The following is a 19,770-nucleotide window of genomic DNA, read 5'->3' as shown; positions in this document are numbered from 1 at the left end:
GGGCATATGGTGCTGAAACACAACGTTCCACCTAGCCTTCCTACAACTCCACTTTGAAATAACATCATCCAACATAAAAGCAGTCATAACCATAAACCGAAAGAACATTATTAATAGACATGTTAGCAAGCTGTTGCATTGCCATCAACATCTTCAGAGACGTACACCTGCGTCCTAGCACCGCCCAGGTCTACCAACGTCATCAACTTTGATCCAGTCCTGACGTGGTACTACACTAACATTTGCATAGTGTAAGGGGGTTAGGCCAATCAGGTTGAGCCAACCTTGTCACTAAATCAAAGTTTTGTAAAGGCGCGTGTGGCAGAAGCTGAGCGAAGCAGTGGACAGCGCTCATTAATAGATACACGGATAAAGATAAGGCTATATAATACGCTTTGGCTAGTGGATATTTACAATTGTTTTAAAGTAGCCTAACGTGATACGAGGATTTTTTTATTTGGAAGAGAGAGGATATTGTTTTTGCGACGGAGTGGCTATGCGCGTCAAGATACCTTATTCACTGGAATGTTATCGAGTAAATTACTTCGATGTGACTCGTGAAAAAGTGAAAAGCATGAGCCTTTATAGCCTACGTATGCTTTCAAGTTCATAGCCCACGAATACCGGTCGCGTTAGACGTTTGTTGTATTTCACTAGAGCAAATTTAACCACGGTATCCAATTTTGGCAGTATACTGTAATAGCTTCTGCTTGTCTGCCAAAAGATGACGGAAAACAATGAGAAGGAGAATGAACCGCAACACCGGGACCTCCATCGTTGCCCGAGCACTGTGCCTATTCAGCCCGAATCAAAGGTAAGACATTCGGCTTTACTTTGAAGCCTTGCAGGTGAGCACGCAAAGACGTTGATTCTAGTTGCCAGATATTAGTTTAAATGCAATGCAGTTTAATGGCCTGAATCAAATGATGAGGACTTATAGCCATACCTAACCATTTTTAGACTACATTTTTCGTTTATATGCAAAGCATTTATATTTATTTTTGAGACCCAACATGATTGAGAAAAACTGGGATGTGACACCACAGGCGGCAAAAGTGACAGCATGTATCGAAAGTGACAGCTAGCAGCTAGCCTTAAATGACAGTGTCATGGTGCTTTCAAGACAACTGGGAACTCGGAGAAAAACGAGGTCAAATCATGACATCAGTGATCTTCAGGTCGGAAAGGCGGGGCTCTAGAAAGAGGTCCGAGTTCCCGACTTGTAATTCCGAGTTGGATGACTGTTCGAAACCATTTTTACCAGTTGGAGCTTGTTATTTTCCAAGTTCCCAGTTGTGTTGAACACAATGAAGTCGGAACTCTGTGAGTTGTTTGAGAGAAGACTATAGCTTAAGGAGGGATGAACCTGCATGTCACCAGATGAAATCTACAAGATCCAAATATTCATAAAAGTAATAATAATAAATTTTATTTATAAAGCAGCATTGGTTTTTTTATACAAAAATGCATAGACATATTGAAAACGTATTACAGAATGTTATTAGGTACGCCCATCTAGTACCGGCTTGGACTCCCCTTTGCCTCCAGAACCGCCTGAATTCTTTGGGGCATGAATTATAAAACGTTGGAAACGTTCGTTGCTCAATTGGTATCAAGGGACATAACGTTTGCCGGAATACATTCCCCACACCAGGCAGGATGGGTCCATGGATGCTGCTTACGCCAAATGTTGACTCTGCCATCAGCATGACGCAACCGCAATAGTTGGACCAAGCAATTGTTTTTCCACTCCTCAATTGTCCAGTGTTGATGATCGCGCCCTCACTAGAGCCGCTTCTTCTTGTTTTTAGTTGATAGGACTGGAACCCGATGTGGTCGTCTGCTGTGTCATTCTGCACACCACTGTTGTACCGCGCCGTGATTTGCATGTTTGTGGCCCGCCTGTTAGCGTGCATGATTCTTGGCATTTTCTTCCAACCTATCTCATCAACAAACTGTCTTCTCCCACAGGACTCCAGCTGACTGGATGTTTTTTGTTTGTCGCACCTTTCGCAGTAAACCCTAGACACTGTGGTGCGTGAAAAGCCCAGGATGGCGACCGTTTCTGAGACACTGGATCTGGCGCGCCTGGCGCCGACGATCATACCATGCTCAAAGTCGCTTAGGTCACTTGTTTTACCCATTTTAACATTAAATCGAACAGTAACTGAATGCCTCAATGCCTGTCTGCCTGCTTTATATAGCAAGCCATGGCCACGTGACTCACTGTCTGTAGGAGCGATTCATTTTCATGAACGAGATGGCGTACCTAATAAACTGACTGGTGAGTGTACTGTATATGAAACAGTCTAATATAAAACAACAAAAGTAGCCTACATAGGGAATAATACAATTGGTAGGCCTACATGTAAAAGTGGATAACCGGTAAGAAAGATACAAAAGCAATTAAAATAGGCCTACATTTTCTACTGTCTCTTAAATTGAAGATCGTTGGTACTTCTATTGAAACAAGCCAAGGCTATCAACCCAAAAAATAACGTATCACACACACACAACAGAAAAAAAACACTATCCAAAACTTCCATTGATTGCAGAGCCCTGACAACCTTCTACTCTGCACCTGGATTTGTGTGGTGTGTGTATATGTGTGTGTGTGAGTGTTGTGTCTGTTTCTGTATGTACACTGAGTGTACAAAACATGACATAGACTGATGAGTTGAATCCAGGTGAAAGCTATGATCCCTTATTGATGTCACTTGTTAAATCCACTTCAGGCAGTGTAGACGAAGGGGAGAAGACAGATTAAAGATGGATTTTAAACATTGGGACAATTGAGACATGGATTGTGTATGTGTGGCATTTAGAGGTTGTATGGGCAAGACAAAATATTTAAGTGCCTTTGAACGGGGTATGGTAATTGGTGCCAGGCATACTGGTTTGAGTGTGTCAAGAACTGTACTGCTGCTGGGTTTTTCATGCTCAACAGTTTCACGTGTGTATGAAGAATGGTCCACCACCCAAAGGAAATCTATTTGTCAATAACAGCTGGTGCGCGATGTCTAATATTAAGGTAGTCTCGAGGTGTTGCTCGCCTAAGGCAGAGTACCTCATGATGAGCTGTAGAACCATACTATCTACCGAGAGAGTTTTCATCTATATTTTTCTTAGCCATCTATTTACCACCACAAACCGACACTGTCACTAAGACCGCACTCAATGAGCTATATAAGGCCAATGGCAAACATGGAAATGCTCATCCAGAAGCGGCGCTCCTAGTGGCTGGGGACTTTAATGCAGGCAAACTGAAATCTGTTTTACCTCATTTCTACCAGCATGTCAAATGCAACCAGAGAAAAAAAACTCTAGACCACCTTTACTCCACACACAGAGACACATACAAAGCTCTCCCTCGCCCTCCATTTGGCAAATCAGACCATGATTCTATCCTCCTGATTCCTACTTGCAAGCAAAAACTAAAGCAGGAAGTACCAGTGACTCGCTCAATACCGAAGTGGTCAAATGACGCGGATGCTACACTACAGGACTGGAATATGTTTCATGATTAATCCAATGGCTTTGAGGAGTATATCACCCCAGTCACTGGCTTCATCAATAAGTACATCAACGACATCTTCCCCAACAGTGAATGCATGTACATACAGTGGCTTGCGAAAGTATTCACCCCCCTTGATATGTTTCCTATTTTGTTGTCTTACAACCTGGAATTAAAATATATCTTGGGGGGGGTTTATAATTTGATTTACACACATGCCTACCACTTTGAAGAAACAAAACATTTTTTCTTGTGAAACAAACAAGAAATAAGACCCCCAAAAATGTACAACTTGAGCGTGCATAACTATTCAACTATTCAAAGTCAATATTTTGTAGAGCCACCTTTTGCAGCAATTACAGCTGCAAGTCTCTTGGGGTAGGTCTCTATAAGCTTGGCACATCGAGCCACTGGGATTTTTGCCCATTCTTCAAGTTTTGGATGAGTTCCGCTGGTGTACAGCAATCTTTAAGTCATACCACACATTTTCAATTGGATTGAGGTCTGGGCTTTGACTAGGACATTCCAAGACATTTAAATGTTTCCCCTTAAATCACTTGAGTGTTGCTATAGCAGTATGCTTAGGGTCATTGTCCTGCTAGAAGGTGAACCTCCGTCCCAGTCTCAAATCTCTGGAAGACTGAAACAGGTTTCCCTCAAGAATTTCCCAGTATTTAGCGCCATCCATCATTCCCTCAATTCTGACCAGTTTCCCAGTCCCTGCCAATGAAAAATGATGGTGTTCTCGGGGTGATGAGATGTGTTGGGTTTGCACCAGACATAACATTTTCCTTGATGGCGTAAAAGAGAAATTTTAGTCTCATCTGACCAGAGTACATTCTTCCATATGTTTGGGAAGTCTCCCACATGCCTTTTGGCGAACACCAAACATGTTTGCTTATTTTTTTCTTTAAGCAATGGATTTTTTTCTGGCCGCTCTTCCGTAAAGCCTAGCTATGTAGAGTGTACGGCTTAAAGTGGTCCTATGGACAGATACTATCATCTCCATTGTGGAGCTTTACAGCTCCTTCAGGGTTCTCTTTGTTCTCTTTGTTGCCTCTCTGATTAATGCCCTCCTTGCCTGGTCAATGAGTTTTGGAGGGCAGCCCTCTCTTGGCAGGTTTGTTGTGGTGCCATATTCCTTGCCTTTTTTAATAATCAAATAAAATGTATAGCCCTTCGTGCATCAGTTGATATCTCAAAGTGCTGTACAGAAACCCAGCCTAAAACCCCAAACAGCAAGCAATGCAGGTGTAGAAGTAATAATGGATGTAATGGTGCTCCGTGGGTTGTTCAAAGTTTCGGAAATATTTTTTTATAACACAACCCTGATCTGTACTTCTCCACAACTTTGTCCCTGACCTGTTTGGAGAGCTCCTTGGTCTTCATGGTGCTGCTTGCTTGGTGTTGCCTCTTGCTTAGTGGTGTTGCAGACTCTGGGGCCTTTCAGAACAGGTGTATATATACTGAGATCATGTGACACATAGATTGCACACAGATGGACTTTATTTAACTAATTATGTGACTTCTGAAGGTAATTGGTTGCACCAGATCTTCTTTAGGGGCTTCATAGCAAAGGGGGTGAATACATACAGTGGGGAGAACAAGTATTTGATACACTTCCGATTTTGCAGGTTTTCCTACTTACAAAGCACGTAGAGGTCTGTAATTCTTAACATAGGTACACTTCAACTGTGAGAGACAGAATCTAAAACAAAAATACAGAAAATCATATTGTATGATTTTTAAGTAATTAATTTGCATTTTATTGCATGACATAAGTATTTGATACATCAAAAAAGCAGAACTTAAAATTTGGTACAGAAACCTTTGTTTGCAATTACAGAGATCATACGTTTCCTGTAGTTCTTGACCAGGTTTGCACACACTGCAGCAGGGATTTTGGCCCACTCCTCCAGAAAGACCTTCTCTAGATCCTTCAGGTTTCGGGGCTGTCGCTGGGCAATACAGACTTTCAGCTCCCTCCAAAGATTTATACAGGTAACGAGTTCAAACAGGTGCAGTTAATACAGTTAATGAGTGGAGAACAGGAGGGCTTCTTAAAGAAAAATTAAGGTCTGTGAGAGACAGAATTCTTACTGGTTGGTAGGTGATCAAATACTTAAACCATGCAATAAAATGCAAATTAATTACTTAAAAATCATACAATGTGATTTTCTGGATTTTTTTTTTTTTTAAGTGATGATACAAAATTACAGACCTTTACATGCTTTGTAAGTAGGAAAACCTGCAAAATCGGCAGTGTATCAAATACTTGTTCTCCCCACTGTATGCACGCACCACTTTTCAGTTTTTGTAATTTTTTAATTTTAATTTGACAAATTTTGACTATTTCGTGTATGTCCATTACATGAAATCCCCCCAAAAATAAATTTAAATTACAGGTTGTAATGCAACAAAATAGGAAAAACGCAATGGGGGATGAATACCTTTGCAAGGCACTGTATCCCAACCAGAAGCCATGGATTACAGGAAACATCCGAGCTATAGGCTAGAGCTTCCTCTTTCAAGAAGCGGGACACTAATCCGGACGCTTGTAAGAAATCCCGCTATGCCCTCAGACGAACCATCAAACAGGCAAAGCGTCAAACAGGCAAATCATCAGATGTGGCAGGACTTGCAAACTATTACGGACTACAAAGGAAGCACAGCTGCGAGCTTCCAAGTGACCTGAGCCTACCAGATGGAATAAATGCCTTTTACACTCGCCTCGAGGCAAGCAACACTGAAGCAAGCATGAGAGCACGAGCTGTTCTGGATGACTGTGTGATAACGCTCTCCGTAGCCAATGTGAGCAAGACCTTTAAACAGTTCAACAATCACAAGGCGCCTCACAAGGTGCCAGGACGTGTACTCGGAGCATGCGCAGACACACTGGCAAGTGTCTTCACTGACATTTTCAACCTCTCCCTGACCAAGTCTGTAATACCTAAATATTTCAAGCAGACCACCATAGTCCCTGTGCCCAAGAAAGCGAAGGTAACCTGCCTAAAGGACTACTGCCCCGTAGCGCTCACATCGGTAGCCATGAAGTGCTTTGAAAGGCTGGTCATGGCTCACATCAACACCATCATCCCGGATATCCTAAACCCACTCCAATTCGCATACTGCCCCAACAGATCCACAGATGATGCAATCTCCATTTCACTCCACACTGCCCTTTCCCACCTGGACAAAAGGAACACCTATGTGAGAATGCTGTTCATTGACCACAGCTCAGCATTCAACACCATAGTGCCCACAAAGCTCATCACTAAGCTAAGGACTAAACACCTCCCTCTGCAACTGGATCCTGGACTTCCTGATGGGCCGCCCCTAGGTGGTAAGGGTAGGCAACAACACATCTGCCACACTGATCTTTAACACGAGGACCCCTCAGGGGTGTGTGCTTAGTCCCCTTCTGTACTCCCTGTTCACCCACAACTGCGTGGCCAAGCACGACTCCAACACCATCATTAAATTTGCTGACAACACAACGGTGGTAGGCCTGATCACCGACAACGATGAGACAGCTTATAGGGAGGAGGTCAGAGACTGCCAGGACAACAACCTAACCCTCAATGTGAGCAAGACAAAGGAGATGATCGTGGACTACAGGAAAAGGAGGGCCATTCACATCGACAGGGCTGTCGACTATCATTGTCCAAACACACCAAGACAGTTGTGAAAAGGGCATGACAACACCTTTTCCCCCCAGAAAACTGAAAAGATTTGGCATGGGTCCCCAGATCCTCAAAAAGATCTCCAGCTGCACCATCAAGAGCATCCTGGCCGGTTGCATCACCGCCTGGTATGGCAACTGCTCGGCATCCGACCGTAATGGGCGCAACAGAGGGTAGTGCGTATGGCCCAGTACATAACTGGGGCCATGCTTCCTGCCATCCAGGACGTATATATACTAGGCGATGTCAGAGGAAGGCCCAAAAAATTGTCAAAGACTCCAGTCACTCAAGTCATAGACTGTTCTCTCTGCCACCGCACTGCAAGCATTACCAGAGCACCAAGTCTAGGTCCAAAAAGCTCATTAACAGCTTCTACCCCCAATTAATCAAGTGTGTATGCGTGCATGCTTGTGAGAGTGTGTGTGTGCATGCATGTGTGTGTGTTTGTGTGTGCGTGCGTGTGTGTGTGTGTGTGCGTGCGCGCGTGTGTGTGTGTGATGGAATGTGCACTGACAGGGACAGTGCTCCAGAGACAGTCTGGGTGTAGTTCCCTGAGAGTTTGTTTTTATCCCAGTGGTGTAACTTTGTGCCTGGGCACACGTGAGCTCCAGCTCCCATTACTCTCCAGAACTCTAGACAGGCACACCACGTACTAGAGGTTGTATGAATGGAGGTGGTTCGCTGAATCACACTTGTGTGATGAGTAACATTGTTTTATACTTGAATACTTACCTAGGCTTTAGCTTAAGCGTCTAACACAGGCATGCAGGAAACCCGGGTTTGAACCCAACTGGTCACATTAGGTTGTCAATGATCTATATGCAAACTGAGACTGCCCTCAAAAAGTATTTGTTTTACAAAATGTTAGTGTTAAAGATGTTTTTTGGACATCCCCTTTCCCATGGGCCCCAATTATTTCAACCAAAAGTATCTCTGTGCTCAATGTACCTTTTTTGATTGATCATGGAAACGCTCACACACCAGTCACCTAGCATACACACACAGACGAGTGTTAAAAGGGATGAGCTACGGTACATTTCGACCAGGGAGGGCGGACTCAGTCCTCGACCGTCACCTGAGAATTTATGACTCAATCAGGTAACAGATGTTTTCTTTGTCTGGCCACCAGCTGGGTCATAACTCAGTGGGTCGCTGGCTCAACAAGACATGGGGGAAACAAAGGTTGTCCCATGTTTCACTTCCCGCCAAGCCAAAGCCCCGGCTGGCAGCCACAGGCCCATTTCCAACCGGTTAGAGGAGTCTCAGTGTATAACGGCCAGGAGGACATGTGGCATATCATCCCTCTTTCTCGTATTGTGTCTCTCTCTCTCTCTCTCTCTATCCCCCTCTCTCTCCTCTCTCCACTCTCGCTGTCCCTCTCCACTCCAATTTCAAATGGCTCTGGGAGAATTTGTCATAGTCTTAAATGGGACCGCTGGCCTCAGCGCTCTGCTAAGTGACCTTCTCCTCCTTTGGGGTGCAGTGACAGCTATGTTCTCTGAAACAAATGATTTTGGCCCTTTTTACCCCCTCTACCTCCCTGCTGGGGGAGGTTTCTAAGGGGGAGGTAAGACTAATGGGTGATGTTGATAGTCTCCCGAGTGGCGCAGAAGTCTTAGGCACTGCATCTCAGTGCCAGAGGCTCCACTACAGACCCTGGTTTGATCCCGGGCTGTATCACAACCGGCCGTGATCGGGAGTCCCATAGGGCGGTGCTCAATTGGCCCCAATATTATCCGGGTTTGGCCGGGGTAGGCTGTCATTGTAAAATAAGAATTTGTTCTTAACTGACTTGCCTGGTTAAATAAATCAAATAAAAATAACAATTCCACTCAAGGTAGTTCTAATCAAAGGGATATGAAGCAGTGATTCCCCTATCATTGTGAAGCTGGGGTGGGCCACCTTTGCCTACAGCTCTGAAATAGAACTACGTTTCCCTCTCTGCCTAAATCACTTTTGCATTGATTGGTTTCATTTGCCCAAAGAATTGTTAAAGAGCCCCTAGATGTTGATTATGGGGGTCTTTGTGCCCCTTCTTGGAAATGAATCAATAGGGGGAACACTGGATATAAAGAGGTAGTGTTGAATTAAAACTCTGATAGTGCAGAAGAGTACAGAGCCTCGTCACATGGCCCATCAGTTCTTCAATTAACACACAACGTACCGGGCACAGATGTCTATTCCACGTTGGTTCAACGTAATTTCATTGAACTGACATTGAAACTGTGTTGATTCAACCCGTGTCTGCCTAGTGGGAATGCATATTTATGAGGGGGAAATTATGATACTGCGCTCTCTCTATCAGTGGAGGCTGCTGAGGGGAGTACTGATCATAATAATGGCTGGAACGGCGCAAATGGAATGGCATCAAACACATAGAAACCATGTGTTTGATACCATTCTACCTATTCCGCTCCAGCCATTACCGCGAGCTCATCCTCCCCAATTAAGGTGCCAGCAACCTCCTGTTCTTTCTATATCTATCCTGCACGCACTCTTCATCCGTCTCTCCCTTCTCTGCCTCTTTAATGTTGGACCCCTCTCTTTGCGTCATTATCTTGTTTCCCTCTCTCCCTCTGTTCGCTTTCGTATGAACATTTTCTCTGAACTCTCTCCTCACCCACTCTGTTTTCTCTTCGATTCATTCTTGTCTCCTTCACTATACACTTCTCCACATTTGATGTTCCCTCTCCTTTGAATGCCCCCCCCCCTCCTCTCTGTTTCCGCCCCCCTCTGTCTCTATGGACATTGATTGGGTGGTGATGGCTGGCTGAGCACTTGGCAGGTTAGAGGTGTGATTACGGGCAGGGTAGCGTGCCAGGGACAGTGCCCGTGCCAAGACGGGGGGATAGAGTGATGGAGAAAATAGCAAGGAAGCAAGAGGGACAAAAATAGAAAGGTAGAACAGAGAGAGGAGAGTGAAGACTAGAGAGAGATGGAAGTGATGGGACACAAGCAAGAGTGAAAGAAGAGAGCAAGGAAGGGAAAGAGACGTGTCATCTGTGTTTTGGCTTCTTGACTGTGCCTCCACAAACAGCCATTCCACAGTGTAAAGGTTACATCATTCACAGCACATTATACTACTATGGAGGCACTACGGAAGAAGCAATAATAGAAAATGTGTGTGTGTGTGTGTGTGTGTGTGTGTGTGTGTGTGTGTGTGTGTGTAAGCATGACTGTATATATTTGTGTGCTAACTTTGGTTTGGGCAAGTGTTTGTGAGAGTGCGTGCGTCCGTGTTTGTTTACACACACACACACACAGCTTGCCAAACTGAGTGACCTGCTGACCTTTAAATAAAAATGTCTGTACAGAGAACAGATGGAGAGAGAGAGAAAGCAAGGTTAGAGAGAGAAAGGAAAAGAGAAAGCGAGACGGAGAGAGAGAGAGAAAGCATAGGTGGAGAGGGAGAGATGTAGAGAGAGAGCAAGGGTAGAGAGAGAGAGAAAGAAGCAGAGAGAAGGAGAGAGAGAGAGAGAGGGAGAGAGGGAGAGAGAGAGAGAGATGGAAAAGCAACAAGAGAATACAGAAGGATGAAGGAGGAGGCAACGCTAACCATTAGCTAGACCAACCCAGGGCCACGAACTGATCATTTATAACACTCTGAATGATGATCCTTCTAATACCCTTGATTGAGCTCCACAAAGTACTGACCCAGAAAAGTCACAGTTGGAGAACAAGAGAACAAGAGTGTGCTGACAGTGATGACCTTTTACTGTTGCAATTATATTCTTGATATATTAATCTAGATGTAATTTAGGATTACCACATGCACACTCACACACACACACGCACACACTCACACGCACACACTCACACTCTTACACCCCTGATGATATTTGGAATATTTAAGAAATCAAGGCCTTCCCGAGATATGGGATAGTAATTGCAAAGAGTTTGCCCTGGATCAAGGTAAAAGTGGCAGGTTGTCCATACAAAATATTTCTTAACCCAACCATCAGTCTCACAAAGCCTCAGTGTGACCGCCGTAAATTGCCTCTGTGTTGTGTTTTGATTGGCTTACATATAAGATCAGGGTTGGTGTTGATCTTTTTTTCTCTGATGATGACAGGACAAACTTCTATAAACAAATGCTGTAAAGCCCTTATACGTCAACTCCTCTCTTCCACTCCTCTCATCCAAACGAAGGCAGTCGTGAAGAGGGCACGACAAAACCTATTCCCCTTCAGGAGACTGAAAAGATTTGACATCCTCAGATCCTCAAAAGGTTCTACAGCTACACCATCAAGAGCATCCTGATGGGTTGCATCACTGCCTGGTATGGCAACTGCTTGGCCTCCGACCGTAAGGCACTACAGAGGGTAGTGTGTACAGCCCAGTACATCACTGTGGCCAAGCTTCCTGCCATCCAGGATCTCTATACCAGGCGGTATCAGAGGAAGGCCTCCAGCCACCCTAGTCATAGACTGTTCTCTCTGCTACCGCATGGCAAGCGGTAGCGGAGCGCCAAGTCTGGGTCCAAGAGGCTTCTATAAACAGCCTCTACCCCCAGGGCTCCCGAGTGGCGCAGCGGTCTAAGGCACTGCATCTCAGTGCAAGATGTGACCGGTATGCCGTCATTGTAAATAACAATTTGTTCTTAAGTTACTTGCCTAGTTAAATAAAGGTAAAAAAAATAAATACCCCCAGCCATAAGACTCCTGAACATCTAATCAAATGGCTACCCAGACAATATGCACTGCCCCCCCTTTACGCTGCTGAACCTCTATGTTATTATTTATACATAGTCACTTTAATAACTCTACCTACATGTACATATTACCTCGACTAACCGGTGCCCCCGCACATTGACTCTGTACTGGTACCCTCTGTATATAGCCTCGCTATTGTTATTTTACTGCTGTTCTTTAGTTATTTGTTACTTTTATTTTTTATTTTTTTAAGGTATTTTTCTTAAAACTGCATTGTTGGTTAAGGGCTTGTAAGTAAGCATTTCACTGCTGTATTTCAGCGCAGGTGACAAATAAAAATGTGATTTGATTTATAACAATAATCTCATTTCACATAACGGTACAATATACGGTCAATGCAATGTACAGTTTGAAATAGAAATGTACAGTATAGCCTGTGGGGCTAGCCAACCTTCTCAATGACAGTGCATTAGCGACAGCTGACAGTCAGTAAAATATTGTCAAAATATCTTAAAAAAACAAAAACACCTTACTTCCTGATAACGACAGGAAATACGTCCATAAACAGATGCTGTGCTGCCCTTATACGCCAACTCCCCTGCAAGGTACAAATTACCAATGAAAGGGGACATGAATAGTAGTGATGGGGGGGAAGGAATCGACACAGCTACATATCTAAACCTATCTTTTTGATGATATCTCGCATCGTATGAGTTTGACTATAGCAATATTATTTTTGCACTAGTTGGTTGTACCTGCACCAAAACGCCAGTATTTTTCCTTCATAGATTTTTCCCTAAACTTATTTTTAAACAGGGAGCGAATGTTGTTTTCAGCACTTTTATTTCCCTGACTGATCAAAGCTAGTTTTCTCGTGGTTCTCTCTTGTCCCGCTGCAGCAGACACATGGTGAGCGATATGTTTGGAACATCGAATCGCAATAAAATCACAGTATCAAATAGCAATAGTGAGAGTCACGAGAATCACAGCACATATCGTATCGGCACCTAATATCGTATCGTGAGGTCCCTGGCAAATCCCAGCCCCAATGAATAGCCATGCTAGCCCAATGACGACATGTACAGACATCTACCACCTCATGCTAATTGCTAAAGCTGCTTAGGCAGGATTTGGAGATGTTAGCTCTGTTAGACATATAGCTAGCTCCTCTTCACACATACATACACTCAGACCAAAGCACGCAAGCACGTGGAGTGTTGGCCAGTTAGGCTAAAATAGGCTAAATAAGGCTAAAAATACCTACCGCCCCCAGAAAAGCCAGATAGTTTACGCACAAAGCTAAAAGTGAGGCCTGAGAGAACCCGATTAAACTGACAGTGGGTGGCCATTGATTTCTTTCACTTCTATCGCAATGATATCCTCACCCTTAGCTCTTGTATAAAACATACATTTGCATAATACATAATTTGACAATTATCTCCCCTAAAATACGGATATGGCTCCAGTGTTACTAAACAACACGTTCTTTGCCATGTTTTTTGTTTCTTGGTGCACTGTAAATACTGACAAGCGTCCTAACTTAAATATATGGCTTAGTTCTCTGTACTTCTAGGATGAAATGTTTAGTCAACTCAGTGTAATAAGTTGAGTTAAAGGGGCAATCTGCAGCTTGCACTATAAGGCTGGAGTTACACAAAGCAACAGATTCTTATTTTCAATGACGGCCTAGGAACAGTGGGTTAACTGCCTGCTTAGGGGCAGAACGACAGATCGGGGATTTGAACTTGCAACCTTCCGGTTACTAGTCCAACACTCTAACCACTAGGCTACCCTGCAGCCCCAAGTGACATCATCTCGAGCAACTTTGCTTTTACATAAAGCAACTCAAACGCGATTAGAATAGCATGCAACAGACAATTAAATTGAAGCAGCTTCTGTCATATTGTTTGAGAATTCTATACCCCGTGTCATCTGCTGCATTACATAATGGTGTCACAAATTTTCCAACCGTTTGGTTATTGTAACAGCATGGATATAAACACAATGCAGCCTGTACAATTTAGCTAGCTAGCCAAAATGACATTGCAAACACCAACACAGCTAGCTAGCAATGAGCTATCCAAGATAGCAGCTAATTAAGCTAGTTCATTGTGAATAATTTAAGTTGAAACTGGTCAGTGAGAGGTTTAGGTTCACTTTGAACATTACATTTATTGACTGCCGAACCATGTACATAAACCTTTACTAGCCATTCTATTAACAATTATATCAATCATTGTGGTTCCCGCAGCACTGTGTTGACATGACATGACAACTTGGTCAGAGTTCTGAACCTTGGAATGGATCATGTGACAACAGCATTTGTTTTGATTGGCAGTTGCTTTGTATTTGTAATTATTAAGGATCCCCAGCAGCTACTCTTCCTGGGGTCAAGCAACTTAAGGCAGTTTATACAGTTTTAAAAACATTACAATACATTCACTGATTTCACAACATGCTTTGTGACCTCAGGCCCCTACTCCACCGCTACCACATATCTACAGTATAAAATCCATGTGTACGTGTGTGTATAGTGCGTATGTTATCGTCTGTGTATGCATGTGTCTGTGCCTATGTTTGTGTTGCTTCACAGTCCTTGCTGTTCCATAAGGTGTATTTTTCTGTTTTTTAAAGCAAATTTTACTGCTTGCATCAGTTACTTGATGTGGAATAGAGTTCCATGTAGTCATGGCTCTATGTAGTACTGTGCGCCTCCCATAGTCTGTTCTGGACTTGGGGACTGTGAAGAGACCTCTTGTGGCATGTCTTGTGGGGTATGCATGGGTGTCCGAGCTGTGCTCCAGCAGCTCAAATAGACAGCTTGGTCCACTCAACGTGTCAATATCGCTCATAAATACAAGTAGTGATTAAGTCAATCTCTCCTCCACTTTGAGCCAGGAGAGATTGACATGCATATGATTAATATTATCTCTCTGTGTACATCCAAGGGCCAGCTTGCAACTAATTGCACAAAGTTGACATTTTTGCAACTGCATGCAACCAAGTTGCAAATAAGTTGCTTATTAGTTGCTGGGGCTGTTTCAGGAATCAATCAAGAAGCAACTCAGTTGCAAGAAACCAAGCTGTTTTGGTAAAAAGCTGAGAGATGAGGCTAGAGAAATGTACCCACTCTCAAATTCATGGAAAGAGCTATGGATACAAGGGGTGCATTCAGTTCGATTGAATGTTTGCTACGCTGCAGAACGGTTTGTACTCAACTACGTTTCCCCAAAATGTTCTTGTGCGCTCTGGAACATACTTTTGAGTATATGTTTGTTCCGTTTGGTGGTGTGGCGGGGTGTGGCTTGAAGCAATGAGTGAAGCATTTTAAGGGCAGCGGCCATGCTGACAGCGTTCCACAACCCAACCCCTCCCCATTTTTCAGCTGGTCGTTCAGTACAGCACCGTTTCTGTTGAATTGAACGATCCAGTACGTTTTTTCGTACTGAACGCAGCCCTGGACTGACCATCCATATTATCAAAATTATAGTTTAACCATGTTTTGAGGCCATACAATGTTTGTTTACAATTGTTTTCTTTACAAACAAAGGAGCAAAGAAAATCATTTTGGGGGCAAAAAGGAGCAAAAAAACATATTTTGGGGTACAACAGTTGAACTAAGTAGTGTGAGAAACAGGAAGTCGACAAGAAATCTAATATGTACTGTAAGACTAACAGCAGCGTTTTTTGTGCTCGATACCTTACCGTTTTTCCGAGGCATGCCGTGTGAACGCCTCCGTAACCCTAATCATTAATTTATCTATGCATCTCACAACACTCTATTTTTAGCTCGCCGCTCTGTAGACTGCTCATCTTCAAACAGCCGAAGAAGAACAAGGCCACAATGTCTTCTCTGCCTCTGTCTTTACCATCTGTCTATCTGTCTATCCGTCTGTCAGAGGGAGGAAAAAAGGCTCTGTGCATTGTTTGGGATTTCAATAAAAAGGGTCTCTCTCTCTCTCTCTTTTCCCCTCCCTGTCCCACTCTCACACGGTCCTTCCTCTATTGCTCCCTCTTTCTCTCTTTTCTGCTAATTGAGCAGCCAGTTGTTCAGAGAGAGAGTGGTCTGTGTTTTTTGGAATTATGAATTGATGCAACTGCACATGAGGGAGAGACTGCAGCAATTGAAGAGGGTTGGCATCCCCCAAGGGTCTGCATTTGTTCCTTTCAAACTCAGGGAGACATGTGGTAAGAGACAAGGAGCAGAGGAGCACATTTGGGAAGTCGCCATTTACCCTCCTCGCATGTAAATAGGCTACTCACAAACACCCACACACACACACACACACACACACACACACACACAAGCAGTCTCACACTTACACAGGCCTAATCACACACAAAAAAGTTCACACATATACACGCACAGTCTCACACTATACACACACAGTCACTCCCCCGTGTACACACACACACACACACACACACACACACACAGACACATACACACCCCTACCACCACACGCACACCTTTCAGCCCCTGAAGTGTGAGTGGCGAATACAACAGTTATGAGTCAGATACTTCATGCAGTCACTTTGGTAGGACTAATGGTGTAAGGTGTGAAAAACACCCATGAGACCCAAACCTGTCACAGGGCCCTTCTGTTCACAGCTGGCACCCACTGCGGCAGTTCGGGACAATGAGAGAAGCCAAGGCACTTAACCTGGCCTTTGCATATTGATATGAGATCCATGTAGCCCGAACCTAAGAGGCCTGGAATTAAATTGAGATTGCTGAATAATGCAAACCTACTGTATAGTGATTAGCCCAGTGGGATGCACTCACAAGTGTGTCGACTGAGGTACTTAGGTGTGCTGTCAGTGGTGCATAATGGGAGTTATTCACATAGGCCTGCGGAAATATGCAGATTTGCTACTATAACGAGAGGATGAAGGGAAGGTTTAATTAACATGATTGTACATATGCAAACACATACATAAAACATGTGATGTCATACAATACTTAAAAAAAACAGGTACAAATATATAAATTCTGGTCGGCATTTTTTTGTCATGAATCTTGTTTTGGAAGCAGCTCTGCAGAGTGGTCACTAGCTGGCACAGCCAAAAAGCAATAAAAACAGATTTTAAACCTAACCCTAACCCTAACCTTAACAACACTGATAACCCTATTGCCTAACCCTAACCTTAAATTAATCTTTGTTTCCGTAAATTTTTACATAGCCTCTTGTGGCAGCCGGCAGGGAGAGGTGAGGGGAGTGGTAATTGAGGAGAGAGATCTTGCAGGTAGCTGGCTCCACCCCCAAGCCTTATATGGACTTCCTGCCCCAACGAGGAAAGGCTATTGGTCTTTAAGCCAGTGCTTGGGGATAAAGGAGGAAGCAGCCTGCACAAAGGTGAGAGACAAGAAAGGTATGAAGAGTGAGAGAAACGAGAGCAAAATCTGTGTGATTGCCCGTTGTGGCCCGGATTGTTGGATTACCCCCCTTGTGTACCGGACCGGATTGGCTGAGGACCCGAGTGTGGATTACTCCTGGAAAATGGAACGTACAAAGAGAGAGAGGCTTGTGGACTGTGAGGTGATTGGTGAATTCCCCCTTCTTTCCCCCTGTACGTAAATCCCTAAAACTTCCCCTTTGCATTCCATTTGTGCTACTGGTGCCTGTTTTGTTATTGAATTTGGTAACGTGGAAACCCCACACCCTTGATCTTGCTACACTCTTAAAGATCGTACCATTTAAAAAAAATGTTTGCCTAAAATGATGTACCCAAGTCTAACTGCCTGTAGCTCAGGACCTGAAGCAAGGATATGCATATTCTTGATACCATTTGAAAGGAAAACCTTTGAAGTTTGTGGAAATGTGAAAATAATGTAGGAGAATAACACATTAGATCTGGTAAAAGATAATACAAACCGAAACACATGGGTATTTTTTTCTCATATTTGAAATGCAAGAGGCCATAGTTTCAGGTAGTAGTCTGTGTAATTTAGATTTTGGCCACCAGATGGCAGCAGTGTGTGAAAGTTTCAGACTGATCCAGTGAAGAATTACCTTACTGCACAATATTTTGTATCAAATCTGCCAGGAGTTTGCCGCCTTGGTCAATTGATACATTTTCAAGTCCATAACTATAGAGAACATTCGAAAATTCTATGGTAATACAACATTTAAGTTTACACACTCCCAGGAATGTCATACATGATGGATCATTAGCTAATACACTAACTTTCTCACATCTAGATGGTCTAGGCAGGGTGGGTGTGGAGTCAGAGACAGTAGTGGGGTCAAACTGTAGACCCCAGTTCCTACATTTTAACATAAATGTATTTTACCGAACAAAACTATGCAAAATTTTATGTCTGGGACCCTCAGTGTAATATTGGAGCTGTGAGTCAGGAATCAGGTTCAACGTTTAATAAAACAACAACCAGCGAGACAATTCCATGTGGCTATACACCGGTACACAAGAATAATACCAATTCTTGAGAAAACATAGGATAGTGAAGGTAATGAATTCCAGGTGTGAATCATAATGATTAACAGGTGCGCGTAATGATGAGTGCCAGGTGTGCGTAATGATGAATCCCAGGACCGGTGGTTAGTATTCTGGCGACGTTGTACGCCGGAGGGGAGGAGCAGGAGAAGATGTGACAGTACCCCCTCTCTGACGCACGGCTCCAGCCGCAGGATGAAGCCGACCAGAGGGACGACCCCGAGGACACGGAAAGGGTCGGTCCGGGCGGCGAAGGTGGAAGTCACAGATGATGTTGGGGTCCAGAATGTCCACCGGAACAAGTCCACCAGATACTGAAGCTGACCCCCATAACGTTGAGAGTCCAGTAGAGATCTGACAGCATACGCTGGACCCCCCTCAATGTCCAGGGCGTGGAGGTTTGTCGTGGGTGACAGTATCAGCTAGGGGACCAGGAACCACCGGCCTGAGAAGGGAGACATGAAAAGAGGGTGATATGCGATAGTGACTGGGTAGTTGTAACCCGTACGTCACCTCGTTGATTCTAGGGAGAACCTTGAACGGCCCCACAAATCGGGGGCTCAGTTTGTTAAAGGGCAGGCGGAGTGGGAGTTTCCGGGTAAAGAGCCAGACGCGGTCCCCAGGATGGAACACAGGAGTCTCACTGTGGTTGCGGCCTGCCTGTTCCTTCTGACGATGGACAGTGCGCTGGAGTCTCACATGCACGTCACTTCACACCCCCTTCGCATACCGGAACCACTCATCTACCGCAGGAGCCGTGGTCTGGACTGGGGTCCACGGGGCCAGGGCCAGCTGAAAACCCAAAACACACTGGAACGAGGTCAACCCAGTGGAGGAGTGACGTAGGGAGTTCTGAGCGTACTCTGCCCAGGAAAGGAATCGTGCCCAGTCACGCTGCTGGTCTTGACAGGGACTCCTCAGGAACCTCCCCAGCTCCTGGTTCATCCTCTTCACCTGCCCATTGGACTGAGGCCGATACCCGGAAGTGAGGCTGTTTCGCTGGCTCGCTGGGTAGACTGGCTCTAGAGTATCCTCAAATGCTTGGCTGCAACGTCTCTCGGGGGTGTTTGAGACGCTGCAGACTGCGGAGAATCTCTTTCATGGAAGTCCCCAGTTGAGCCAGCTGGTCATGGTATTGACGTAGAAGACACCCTTGTTCATCGACCATCTGAGATTTCCGACTTTCCTGCTGCTTCCATAGTTTGAGTTGGTATTCGGTAATAACAGAGCTGTGAGTCGGGAAGCAGGTGAAGGTGCAACGTTTTAATAAAACAACAAAACCAGAAACGAGACAATTCCATGTGGCTATACGCCGGTACACAAGAATAATACCAACTGGTGAGAAAACGTAAGAGAGTGACATATAGATGGGAGAAAATGATGAATGTATTGAAGTCCAGGTGTGAATCAGGACCGGTGGTTAGTATTCTGGCGAGCAGGAGAAGATGTGACGAATCAGAGCAAG

The 19,770-nt window shown here is 44.3% G+C and overlaps 1 protein-coding gene across 1 annotated transcript in view; it reads left to right on the top strand.

Moving 5' to 3' along the window:
• The first annotated feature begins 314 nt into the window (after positions 1-314).
• Positions 315-19,770, top strand: part of LOC110492858 (SH3 and cysteine-rich domain-containing protein 2-like) — a 42,206-nt gene continuing 22,750 nt past the window's right edge. Inside the window, exon 1 of the mRNA XM_036946571.2 lies at positions 315-814. Within this exon, the coding sequence (XP_036802466.2) occupies positions 725-814 (90 nt within the window). The 5' untranslated portion in view covers positions 315-724. The remainder of the gene's footprint in view (positions 815-19,770) is intronic.

This window comes from Oncorhynchus mykiss, chromosome 16 (genome assembly GCF_057628025.1).
Source record: "Oncorhynchus mykiss isolate SJ-2025 chromosome 16, ASM5762802v1, whole genome shotgun sequence".
NCBI classification, from domain to species: Eukaryota; Metazoa; Chordata; class Actinopteri; order Salmoniformes; family Salmonidae; genus Oncorhynchus; species Oncorhynchus mykiss.
The sequence above is the reverse complement of the archived record's forward strand: the minus strand, read 5'-3'. Positions and strand labels throughout refer to the sequence as shown.